The sequence below is a fragment of the Grampus griseus genome (assembly GCF_964374135.1).
Source record: "Grampus griseus genome assembly, chromosome: 9".
Lineage (NCBI taxonomy): Eukaryota > Metazoa > Chordata > Mammalia > Artiodactyla > Delphinidae > Grampus > Grampus griseus.
The window spans coordinates 48,197,449-48,210,835 of NC_139003.1; the positions used below are offsets into that span (position 1 = coordinate 48,197,449).

Consider the following 13,387-nt stretch of genomic DNA (forward strand, 5'->3'; position numbering starts at 1 on the left):
CGTGAGTGACAGCCGCCGCCTCCCACAAACCCTTTGCGTTTTGGTAAACAAGGAGACTCCAGCCCTCAGTCTGTAAATGAGGGAGGAACTTGGGGGCGGGGCCAGGGCTCCGGATGTGCTACTCCGAGAAGGCCTCCTATTCGTGGTTCTCAAAGGGCGGAGGATGTGGGAATTCTGATTGGTCTGATTCCCTGTCCGTAAGGGGATTGACGTCCTATGTCCCGCCGGGCCGCGCCTCTCGGGGCCGCGCTCCTCCCCTTGCGGGTAGGTGCCCGCCCCGAGCGGCAGAGCGCGTGCGCATGCGGCCCCACGCCGCAGCCGATCCCGCCCGTCGCACCACGCACCCTAGCAGTCAGTGGGTGAGCTGGGAGCCGCGGAGGTCACCGTGGGGAGGCGGGGCGGGGGCAGCATGGCAGCCTCCTTACGGCTCCGTGGAGCCGCCTCCGGCCTCCGGTACTGGAGCCGCCGGCAGCAACCGGCAGTGGCCAGCCTTGCAGCGGGTAAGGACCTCGCGCCTTCTTCCCCAGTCCCTCCTCCGGCCGCCCGCTTCGCGCTCCCTGATGGCTGAAGAGGTCTTTTCACCGGAGGCGCTGCGGTTGGATCGGGGCTTAAAACCCAACATTTTGACTGGTTCCAAGGCCTGGCCTCTTCTGCGGCCCGCGCCACTAGTGCTTCCCCCCATTCTCCCCACCCAGATCTAGATGAATGGGGTTCGGCGTCCTTTTGGGACTTAGGAAGGAATGGGAAGAGCTTGGGGTAGAGAGAGGAGTATTTGGGTCCGAGTCCTGCTTCTTTGGAGTTAGGGCTTTGAGGACAATTGGAGGGCCCAGCCCCAGGGGCTACCCCTTACCCACCCCAGCGACCCCTGGCCTTGCAGCGCTGGCTGGCCTTGCAGCGCCCCGGGTGGGCGCGCTCTTCGGCCGCAGCCCTGATTTTTGTTTTAATCACCTTAATTGTTTCTGATGTTTTTACACAAGTGAAGTCTTACGAATCAGGTGATCAGTCTTTCCAGCAAAGTTTTAAGTCACCCTTGACCGGCCAGGCGGGCTTCCACCGCTTCTCTGTAACTGAGCTACCTGAAGATGACACTTCTGTTAAATTATTAACCAGAATACTTTCAACGTTCTCAAAATTGTGGCCTGAACCTATCCTGCTTCCGTCCCCTCCCACCCCTCATATCATTATAAGTTATGGAAGCTAACCATCGATTTAGGAAGAGGCAGTTTTTAGACCCACAGAGAACTAATCTTTCATTTTTCAGATGGAAGAACCTAAAGCCCCTTGGATAAGTGAATTAGGATATTACAGCAGGATCTAGAAAGTAGTCCTTGATTCTTTATGATTCCTGCACTTTTCTTCTACAGCAGGATTCCTCTTTAATTGGAAAATAGGTTGATTTGTGGGGAAATTGCCATTGTCTTCCTGTAAAATTTTTAGTTTTGAAAATGCACTATTTAGCACGCTCATACTTGGGAGATTGAAAAAGCCTTGGTATTAATTTTTTCTGATCTTTACTTTAAAAAAAAAGGCTGGGAATTGAGTTCTTAACAGCTTCCCTTCCTCCCCCTCAGTAAAAATCTAAGCAGAAGAGTGAATTTCCTCTCTGGCTTTAAAAGGAAAAGCTCCATATGATGGGAGAGAACAGATGTCTGATACAGAATCACAGTAATGAGATACAAACTCACAGAAATTGCCAAACTTGAGTGTAACCACTGTTTGAGCTACATGTATTGAACTACAAAAAATGCCTCCTACATTGGAGATACTTAAAAAAAATCACTCTTCTGCAGTAGTAAACGTAGCACCAGTTTTCACATGAATGCACAATTCTTTCAGTTTTGATTAGTCAAGGAAGACATACGTGCTGTTTAGTGGTTTTACAAGGTGTTCTAACGGTATTTTAATGAACCCTTGAAGTACCTTTTAGAGTTACAGGAAAGTTCTTAAAATTTATGGAAGAAGAGTCTGAGGCCTGTGACTGTAATAAGTGCTTCTGTAGACTGGAAAGGCCTACCTTGAAATGCTGGTAGACTACTTTGGCATATGATCTTGTTCTTTGACCCAAATACATTGTAAGAATATAGATTTATGACAAATTAAAAAAATTTTTTTGTGTGTGTGATGATTGTTTAAAATGCTTCAGTAATTGTTTTTACTCTGTGGAATTGTTTTAAACATTTTTGTTAATTTTAATTTACTACAAAAGTGTTAACTTTTTTGATGTTGGAGTCTTAAAAGAAAAATTATGTGCCAGTTTGGAGTCTAGGGACATTAAGAGAAAGAACTGTGTTCAAATAGTAACATTATTTAGTGTTCTGAATTCTGTGGGATGTTTGTCTCCATGGTATGTTTAAGATGTTTATATCATATGGAGGGTAATATTATAAAGATCTATACAGTTATTTACAGTTTGAAAAAAATGACATCTAAAAGTTGCTGGTAATAGCATGTCTTACTTTTAAAATATTTAAAGCATTGAAAAGGAAATAGAAAAATGAGAACTATTAAACTAGACATACATTACTATTTTTTTCATACATTACTATTTCATCACCATTTAATAAAAGTAAGTTTTATGTTTTATCTTAAAAGGTAATTAAATTTAGTTTCAGACTTCTTTGTACAGACAAAAAAATGACAAATGTTGACCCTCTACAGTCATTTGATTCACTAACAAGTACAAGGAAAAATAATTTGTAACAGATCATCTTAAAGCGACCACCTGACCAAAAGTGGAGTGGGAAAATTAGCCAGCATTATAGACAGAAATGAGAATACAGTTCTTTTTCATTATTGGCTCTTTGTGTGTGTACGAACTCTGCCTTCAAAACAGCATAACTCGTTGTATAAATCAAATATATGCCATTTTTTCCCTCTTTACATTAGCTTCTAGGGTTGCACATGAAACTCTGAAAAGCTGCACATGGTTCTGGGGACCAAAAGTTGACCTTAAACTTGTGAAATTGCATAAGGAGAATACAGTTGACCTTTGAACAAAATGGGTTTGAACTGCATGGGTCAGCTTATGCATGGATTTTTTTCAATAAATTTGTACTACAGTTGGTTTAACCTGCAGATTTGGAGCAGGTTGTGCGGGGCCAACTGTAAATTATACTTGGATTTTGTGAGGAGCTTCAGTGCCCCAACCCCACTCATGGTTCAAGGGTCAACTGTATTTCTAAAATAACTTGACCCAAATAATAAAGGCCTTTATAGAGTAAGTCACTACCCTTAGTTTAGTAACTCTTAGCATTAAAGCAAAAAGAATGCTTATGACGTAATATGTGATAAAGTAGGACACAAAGGTGTGTATGCAGTATAGAGTCTCATAATGAAAAAATGCATTCAGAAGACTGGAAGGGCTATACAAAATGCTAACTGATTATTTTTGTGTAGTGAGATTAACTTTTTCCCTTATGACTTTATACTTTTTCGTATTTTTCAGTTTTCTACAATGAATTACTTTGATGAGAGAAAAAAAACTTTTAGAAGTGTAAAATAATTAACCTATTACCAATTTTTGCATTTTGAAACCTGGAGTCTCCTGGTTTTTGGTGGCACTCCATGTTACCAAGATATGGATAACTTTGTCCATGTCCCATTGGAGAAAAGGTCATAATCTGTAAATTTACATCTGTATATTTAGAAACTAACTTTGCCAAATTTTCTGGCTAGTTTCTTCTTCCTCCTGGCTGCCGCTTAAGTAGTGTTACGGAGAGTCACAAGAGTTTGCTGATTAGATACAATCTTTTCTTTAATCTCTAGTTCATTTCCTATTACATACTCTGATTTTTCACAGATTTTTCTCAAAAGATTTTTTAAAAAGATTTTTCTAAATCTTTTACTTAGGGCTGCCAATCTGTGAACAGTCATTTGCAGAGAGATGCAGGTACCATAATTGGTTTAGGTAATTTGGAACTTCACCATAGGTCTGGGAGGAAAGGATATTGGAGAGTCAACCTGCAGCGTTTGCTTAATGGTTGCTGCAATACAAATTACCTTTGATGGATCCACTTTATCACTGTCTTTACTCTTGCTTCAGCACTGACTTTTATCCTCATTTGATGAAAGCTCTCTCTAGTTAGTAATTCATTCATATAACACTATTAAACACTCACTGTGTGCCAGTTTATTTATTTCATTTATTATAAAAGTAGTCATAAAAGTTATATGCACATGGTAAAAACTCAAAAGATTATAAAATGAAAAGTAAGAGTCTTTTCTCTAACTCTGACCCATCAGTCCAACTTTCTAGCTGTAACTGCTGTTTCTTAAGCATCTTACTGAAACTTGAAAACGTTTAATGCATATGTATTCTTTTTTCTCATATACTGTATGTTATTATATATAATGCTCTGCGTCTTGCTTTTTTTCACTTAATAACATGTCCTGGAGATTTTTTTCCTTATACTTTTAGATAGATATATCACATTCTTTTGAACATTACATACTATTTCATTGTATTGATTTTCTATGAAATATCAAGTACCTTGTTAATGTATATTTAGTTATTATAAATTAAGTGCCCTGTTAATAATGTGTATTTAGTTATTTATAATGTTTCTGTTGTTACAAACATTCCTATAGTAAACTATATTTTTGTGTTGTTCAGAGTTTATATGGAGTAGAGGTCAGCAAACTGTGGCCCAATAGCTGGGTCCCTGTTTTTGTAAATAAACTTATATTGGAAAACAAGCACAGCCACTTGTTTTTATATTGTGTATGGCTGTTTTAAAACTATAGCGGATGAGTTGAATAGTTGTGACAGAGGCCTCGTGGCCCCAAACTGAAATTGTTTACCCCCTCACCCTTTAAGAAAAAGTGTGCTGACCCCTTACGTGTAGTATAAATTCCTGCAAATGGAATTACTGGGTCAAAGAGTATGTACATTTTAAATTTAAATTTTATAATAAAATTCAAATGTAGATCCTTTTTTCAAATTGCTCTCTAAAAGGATGACATAAAATACAATTCTACAGTGTATGAGAGTATATGTTTTATCAGTCCTTTCTAACCAGGTGTGAGTTTATCAAAGAAACACATTTGTCCAGCTGATAGGTGAAAATGGTATTACACTGCTTTGTTTTGCATTACTCTAGTTATGACAGAAGTTGAGCATTTTTTCAAAGTTTTTTTAAAATATTTTATGTTAACTGTCATTTTGTGATTTTGGCATACTTTAAAACAATGGATTATTTACATTTTTCTTCCAGATTTTAAAGTTATTTGCATATATAGTAAAGTAGCCCTATTTCTATCGTGTGTTGCAAGTGTTCTTCCTAGTTATTTGTGTTTTGTCATGTTTGTGATTTTTTTTTGAGATGTGCTAAGTTTTTCCCCCTTCTTTTATTATGAACAATTTCAAAGTATTGAAAGAATAATGCCATGAACATCTGTGTACTCTTTGCTCAGTGTCAACGGTTGTTAACCAGCCTTTTGCCATATTTGCTTTATTTCTTTCCAAGTATATTCATATCCCACCTGTATCATTTGAAATTAAAATGCAGACACTATGACACTTTAAACCCTAAATGATTCAGTGTGAATCTCCTAAGAAGGACTGTCTCCTACATAACCAAATTACCATTACCTAAGACAATTAGCACTTCCCTGGTATCATCCTAATATACAGCTCATATTTAAAATTTCATAATTTTCCTTAGAATGTCATAAGACTTTCACCCCCAACACCCAAATCCAGATCCATTCAAACTTCACACGTTGCATTCGGTTGATATATCACTTCAGTATCTTTAGATTGAGAAATGTCTTCTCTTGTTTGTTTTTTCTGTAAACATGTTGACTCTTTAAAAACAGCTTTATTGCAATATAGTTGACTTACAATAAACTGCACCAGTTTAACATTTACAGTTTGCACCTGTTTAACATTTACAGTTTGATGAGTTTTGACGTGTATATACCTGTGAAACCAACAAACCATCATCACAATCAAGACAGTGAATGTATGCATTCACCCCTCCCCCATCAGTTTCCTCATGCCTCTCTACATAGTCAAACATCTATAATTGTACAGTTTCACTGGCTAGATAGATTCCTATCTTGACAGTTGTTTTTTGTTTCAGTTCTTTAAAGATGATGCTCTCCTGTTTTCTCACTGGCTTTGTTTCTGACAGGAAATCTGCCTTCATTCTTATCTTTGTTCCTTTGTACATAATGTCTTTTTTCTGCCAGTTGCTTTTGAGCATTTTGATTATGATGTGTCTTGGTATAGTTTTCTTCATGTTTCTTGTGTTGGGGTTCACTGAGCTTGGATGCATGGGGTTTATGGTTTTCATCAAATTTGGAAATTTTTCCCATTAGTTCTTCACATATTATTCTTGTCCCCACTTTGCTCTCCTCTCATTTAAGGACTCCAATTTCGCTATGTGTTTGGCTGGTTGAAGCTGTCTCACTGCTCACTAATGTTCTTTTTATTTTTTAAATTCTTTTTTCTGTGTTTTGTTTTGGATAGTTTCTGTTGCTTTGTTTTTAAGGTCACTGTCCTTTTCTTCTGTAATTATATTATAATCCAACCTATTACTCTGTCCTTTTACTACTGTATTTGAAATATTTTTCATATCTGTCTTTTCTATAGCCACCAGTCTTTATTAACTCTGCCCTTACTGTGGACTGAATGTTTGTAGCCCTCCAAAATTCATGTGTTGAAATCCTAATCCCCACTGTGGTAGTATTAGGAGGTGGTGCCTTTGGGAAGTAATTGGGTTATGAGGGTGGAGCCCTCATGAATGGGATTAGTGTCCTAAAAACAGGAAGGAGAGCTTGTCTTCTCTCTCTGCTCTCCAGAGATACAAGAAAATGGTCATCTGCAAGCCAGGAAGTGAGCCCTCACCAGATACTGGATCTGTTGCCTACTTGATCTTGGTCTTCCCAGCCTCCGGAACTGTAAGAAATAAATGCTTGTTGTTTAAGTCATCATAACAACTATACTATGGTATATTTGTTACAGCAGCTGGAATGGACTAAGACAGACCTAGACAGTCACTTTTATGTTGGTCTTTTTGCCTCCAGGCTCTTCCTTTAGTTCATCCATTGTACACTGCTGCCTCATTTCTGTCCTAAAGCATGGGTTTGGTCAGGTCATTTCTCTTGCCCAAACCTTTCAGTAACTACCTGTCTTAGTCTGTTTGGGCTGCTGTAACAAAATACCATAGACTGGGTGGCTTATAAACAGCAGAGAACTATTTCTCACAGTTCTGGAGGCTGGGAATTCCAAAATAAAGGTGCTGGCATATTTAGTGTCAGGTGAGGGCCCACTTCTTGGTTCAAAGACAGCCATTTTTTCACTGTGTCCTCACATGGTGGAAGGGGATGAGGGAGCTCTCTGCGGCCTCTTTTGTAAAGGCGTTAGTCCCGTTCGTGAGGGTTCTCCCCTCATGATCTAATCACTGCCCAAAGGCCCCACCTCCAAATACCCTCACACTGGGAATTATTTTTTCAACATAGAAATTTTGGGAGGACCAAACAAACATTCAGTCTGGGGTACCACCACTTGCTTACAAAATACACTCAAATTGTTTAGAGCATACTTCCCAGCCTTCCACATTATGGTTGCATTTTTTCTTTCAATCTTAATCTTGCTGTTTTGTTTCTTTGTGCGTCCTGTAGGAAGAGTGGAGGGCACTTAAAAATGAAGAACCTAGAGTCAGATTGGCTGAATATGAATCTTGGCATTACAACCTTATAAAGTCTTGGGCATTTTATTTAAACTAACCAAGTGTCAGGGACCTGAGCTGGAAGACAGGCTTAATGATGGGATGGGATGACAGTGCTATTTATAAAGTACTGAGTATAGTGTCTGGCATGTAGTAAAATTGCCACAAATATTAACTTTTACTATTATTCATTTTTTTCTTGGCTTTCCTATTTCCTTGCATATACTCATGTGCATACTCATTCCTTTACTATGTGGAGCTCCCTTTGTTCCTACTCTGATTCCATTTGAAAGCCTATACCCATCCTAGAATACTCAGGTCAAATGCTAGCTTTTTCAAGTTCCCAAACCAGATGAGTTCTTTAGTATCAGCATTATTTTTCATACTTTATCCTTCACTTTCATGTTTTAGTGTCTGTGTACATAGTCGTTCTCTTGTGTTTTAAGCTGGTTGAAAGCAAGGACTGTATGTCATTTGTGTCTTTGATGGCATCTGCCATGGTACATATGATGGTTGCTTCATATTTGTTGAATGTGTGAATGAATTATGGTTCTACCTTGCCATAGTTAAGTGTTTGACTTAGAGTGAGTTGCCTATTAAAATGAACTGCAGTTAAATAATAATATTCCTAGTTTCTAATGTTCTTAGTTAAATTATACCTTTTCAAGCTTAACACAGTAGTCAGGCATGCTAGTTGTTAGTATTAGAGTTCTCTTACAAAGTATACTTCTCATTCTGCTTAATATCAAAATAAAAATTCAGTGAGGTGTCATTTCTCTGTCATTAAACCCCTTGTGAACCAGAAAGTTAGGCACAGGACTCCTATCATACCCAGCATGTTAAACTCAGCACTGGTAAGGTGATGATGCACAGGAATGACACCCTCTTTAACAGAAATGTTAGAGACAGTCATGGAGTTCATAGGAATGAAATGTGCTTCTGACCCAAGAAGGCCTCTATTTCTTAAGCATTAGGGCTTCAAATCACTTGCTTTTAGGAAATCTCATTACATTGAGATTAAGTTGAAGGAGGAGCAGGGATCCATTAGTTGGGAGGATCTGAAAAAGGGTGACTGTGATTAGTTGGTGCACGACACAGTTTTAAAACTGGAGTCCTTGAAAGAAAAAGGAAAAATAAAGCCGGGAAATGATACGGAAATGGGCAAGTGGAGTTATTTCTCTTTGTTCTCTCACTAGACTGTGAACTTTTGGAGGGCAAGGACCACATCTTGCTTGTGTCATAGTACTTCATGCAGTAAATACTTGAGAGGAGTTCTAAATCTAGAAATAGAGAAATCGTGTCTAATATTATTTTCATGGTGATGCGAAGCCTGTCTGCTCTCTTGCAAAAAGCATTACCTTGAATTGTATGCCCCAGTGTGATTTCAAAAAGCCTTTTGTAAAAAGGAAGAAAATCAAATCAAACAAAATCTGCATACAGCTTTTTTTGTGTGTGTGTGTGTGCATTTATTTATTTTTGGCTGTGTTGGGTCTTTGTTGCCGTGTGCGGGCTTTCTCTAGTTGCGGCAAGCAGGGGCTACTCTTCGTTGCAGTGCGCAGGCTTCTCATTGTGGTAGCTTCTCTTATTGCGGAGCACAGGCTCTAGGCATGTGGGCTTCAGTAGTTGTGGCTTGCGGGCTCTAGATCACAGGCTTAGTAGTTGTGGCTCATGGGCTTAGTTGCTCTGCGGCAGGCATGTGGGATCTTCCCGGACCGGGGCTTGAACCCATGTCCCCTGCATTGGCAGGCGGATTCTTAACCACTGTGCCACCAGGGAAGCCCTGCATATAGCATTTTAAGAACAATTTTCTTTTTCTGTAAATGGAGATGCCCCTTCTCTGAAAGTGCGCGGAGTTGTTATCTCAGGATCCCGAGACTGTTACCCTGGCCATGGAAGGCCCATGGAAGTGTCCCCCTGCTCTCTCCTAGGATCCCATTTATAAACTGGTGACTTCTGGTTGAAATACATTCTTCTGGGTTTAACATTTTTATTAAGATTGTTTTTTATACCATTGGAGGGGATGGTTTCTATAAATGTGGAAGTGGGAAGGTAAAACGTTTTCCCATTCTTGGACCTTGTCCAAGATACAGGTTTTATTGAATACTTTCAGTTTTTAATACACATTATTAGAGAAGGTAATATAGATAAGAGAATCTAGGATACTTCACTTAACAGGTAAAGTATATAATAGGTATTTAATAAATGATAACATTAAGTTTATTGTTAAAAATAGTAAGGGGATGTTATAGAGATAGAAAGCAGAGGAGAGAATGCTTAAAATTTTATGATTGCTTCCTGGAGAACTATATACTCAGAAGTTAGTCTGCCTATACATTGTTGATATCTTTAAATGATCATTAGTTTAAAACTAATCTTTAAAAAGTTTTTTTTGATAGAAAATATCAAAATCACAATGACTTCTTAATATTGAGTGAATATTTACAATAAAGCATGTTACTGCTCCTGTTAAAACTAATGTATTGAAATCAGTGTGTTCTAGGTCAATGGCTTCTAAGACTCCAGTTGGATTCATTGGAGTAGGCAACATGGGGAATCCAATGGCAAAAAATCTCATGAAACATGGCTATCCACTCATTATTTATGATGTGTTCCCTGATGCATGCAAAGAGTTTCTAGATGCAGGTGAACAGGTAAGACCTTTTCTTAAGATTTTTTTTAAAACTTTATTTATTTATTATTATTATTATTTTTTTGGCTGTGTTGGGTCTTTGTTTCTGTGCGAGGGCTTTCTCTAGTTGCGGCGAGCGGGGGCCACCCTTCATCGCGGTGCGCGGGCCTCTCACTATCGCGGCCTCTCTTGTTGCGGAGCACAGGCTCCAGACGCGCAGGCTCAGTCGTTGTGGTTCACGGGCCCAGTTGCTCCGCGGCATGTGGGATCTTCCCAGACCAGGGCTTGAACTTGTGTCCCCTGCATTGGCAGGCAGACTCTCAACCACTGCGCCACCAGGGAAGCCCCCGATTCTTTTAGATTTTGATGTTTAAAAATGTTTTCTAGATTTTGATGTTCCACATTCAAATAAGTGACATCTTCTTAGAAGTATACACAATGGATTTGTAAAGTTAACTTGTTAGTTTTATTTCTTTATATGTAATATTATATATGTGTATATTATATGATATGTAAAATATGTGTACAAACACACACACACACACACACACACACACATGAGACCGTTTACTAGTAACTGAATTTAGAGTTTTTTTTCAAGATATGAAGGAAATTCTTCTTGTACAAGTTGTAGAGTGGTAATTGAGGGCTGAATGTAATCCCAGAACTGGGTGAATACTAAAAAATTCCTGAGAAGTATAGAAAAAGGTTAGAGAACAAATAAATTGTCAACTTCTAGGTAATAGGCTTGAAATAAATACTGAGAAAATGCAATGCATACATAAAGAACAGGTTTAAGCAACTTAGAGGCTACTTGCAGATCTGGATGTCCTCCATCTCCTCCTCCATCATGGTTTGTATGCCATCTGGGGGTGGCAGCAGTGTTGTTTGAGGATGTGTGAGTATCATCTTGGAACTTTTCAGGGTAAGGTTGTGGCTGCTTATGCCCATATAATCTCTGAATATTGACACTGTACCACCAGTGCAGTAGCTTAAGTAGCTTAGGGACTTAGACTTGTTGGAGAGGTTTGATCAATTCTTTGTTCTGGGAAAGATGGCTTTACCATCTTCAAGGATGGTAAGGAGTTCCAAGCTGATACTCAGTCTGGGATGGATTGTTTTTCTGAGGAGATGGATATTACTTTTTGGGATAACACATCTATTTGATGTTGGCATTTTTCAGTGGTTTATATATTTATTTGTAAGAGTAACAACGGTACTTGGTCTCTAAACAGAGGAAATATCTTCAATTAAATACAGAATTTAATCAAAGTAATAACAGCATATTCTTCTGGCATTTTGGAGAATAATGTTCCCGAAGTTTTCATGTGTGTGTGTGTTTATGAAAGATCACATGAATTTCTCTTCCTCTTTCTACCCCTTCTAGTAATACAGAGGTGGAAATTGAATGGAAACTGATTTACCTTGGACTGGCAAAGCAGAAGCTTAGGGCCTTTCAAATTGTGACCAATGCCATTACTCTTCCCTCTATTCCTGTAGCACTTAACAACTTGCCTATGGAGAACTGAAATGGTCATCATCCCTTTGTGAATCTCTTTTCTGCTGCTTGCCAGATTTCTGGAGCTTTCTGATGCTCTGCCTGAATTGCCTCATATTCTGAAGTTATCCTTTTACCTCCATTTCCTAACAAAATTCTTATTTTTTTAGTGTTGCTAATTTTAGGTAGGTGTGAAGGAAGGCCACCTTAAGAATAAGACTTACACTTGAGTGAAGGAGACATTTACATTTTAAAAGAGAGAGAAAAGAAACTAATATTTAATGAGTACCTCCTACGTGTCAGGTCTTTTACTAAATATTTTGTACATATTATCTAATTTTATCTTTGTAACAGAAGTATTTTCAGGAAACTGATGCTTGGAGAAGTTAAATAACATCCCCAAGGTTGCACAGTGAGTGAATGGCAAGAGCCAGGATCTGAACAAAGGTCTGTCTTTGACGTTGGAGCTTTAGCTCTTTTAATTACATGATGTGTAGTCACTAATTAATGAAATTTATGTATGAGACATTTTTAAGTGTATGTGTGACATCTGATGATTCTGAAATGTAGCTACCTGTTACCTATTTATAAACTAGTCTACTAGAAAACGAAGTGCCTAGATTTCTTTTGGATCAGTTAATGTCAGGCCAGTAATGATTATATACCACACCCTTGTTTAATATGTTGTTTTGCACCAATGAAATTTGTTGGAATTAAATAATAGTTATCTATTATGATGGATTGTATAGTGAGTGGGTATACAGTGGGTTGAATAGTGGCCCCCCAAAAGATGTCCTACAAAATTCTTAGAAGAAAACATAGGGGTAAATCTTCATGACCTTGAATTTGGCAAAGGATTCTTAAATATGACACCCAAGATCATGAGCAACAAAATTAAAAATAAAACTTCATCAAAATTGAAAACTTTTGTGCTGCAAAGAACAAGGGCAAGAAAGTGAAAAGGTAACCCAAAGAATGGGATAAAATATTTGCAAATCATATATCTGATAAGGACTTGTATCTAGCATGTATAAAGAAGTCATACAATTCAAACAGAAAGACAAGTGACTCAATTAAATGGACAAAGGATCTGAATAAACACATGAAAAGATGCCAATATCATTAGTCATCAGATAAATGCAATCAAAACCACAATGAGATTTCCACACCCACTGGGTTGGCTAGAATTACAAAGGCAGATAACAAGAAGTATGGAGAAATTGAACTATCACACACTGCTGATGAGATTGTAATTCTACTCCTAGGTATATATGAAAGAGAAATGAAAACACATACCCACACAGAAACTTGTATATAAATGGCAACATTATTCATTATAGCCAAAAGATAGAAACAACCTAAATGTCCCATCAGTGGTAAGCAAAATGTGGTATATCTATACAATGATATATTACTCAGCCATAAAAACGGATGAAGCACTGACACATGAAAGTCCGGAACAGAGAAATCTGTAGAGACAGAAAGTAGATTAGTGGCTGTTTAGTGCTGGCTGGGAGAGGAGGGGAAAGAGGGAGGCAGGCATAGGGGAGAGATAGCTAATGGATATGGGATTTTTTTTCTTGAACT

The 13,387-nt window shown here is 38.3% G+C and overlaps 1 protein-coding gene across 1 annotated transcript in view; it reads left to right on the top strand.

Annotated features, from left to right (window-relative positions):
* The first annotated feature begins 324 nt into the window (after positions 1–324).
* HIBADH (3-hydroxyisobutyrate dehydrogenase) overlaps positions 325–13,387 on the top strand; it is a 104,805-nt gene continuing 91,742 nt past the window's right edge. The window contains exons 1-2 of the mRNA XM_082662096.1: positions 325–500; positions 10,164–10,324. Of these exons, the coding sequence (XP_082518222.1) occupies positions 410–500; positions 10,164–10,324 (252 nt within the window). The 5' untranslated portion in view covers positions 325–409. The remainder of the gene's footprint in view (positions 501–10,163; positions 10,325–13,387) is intronic.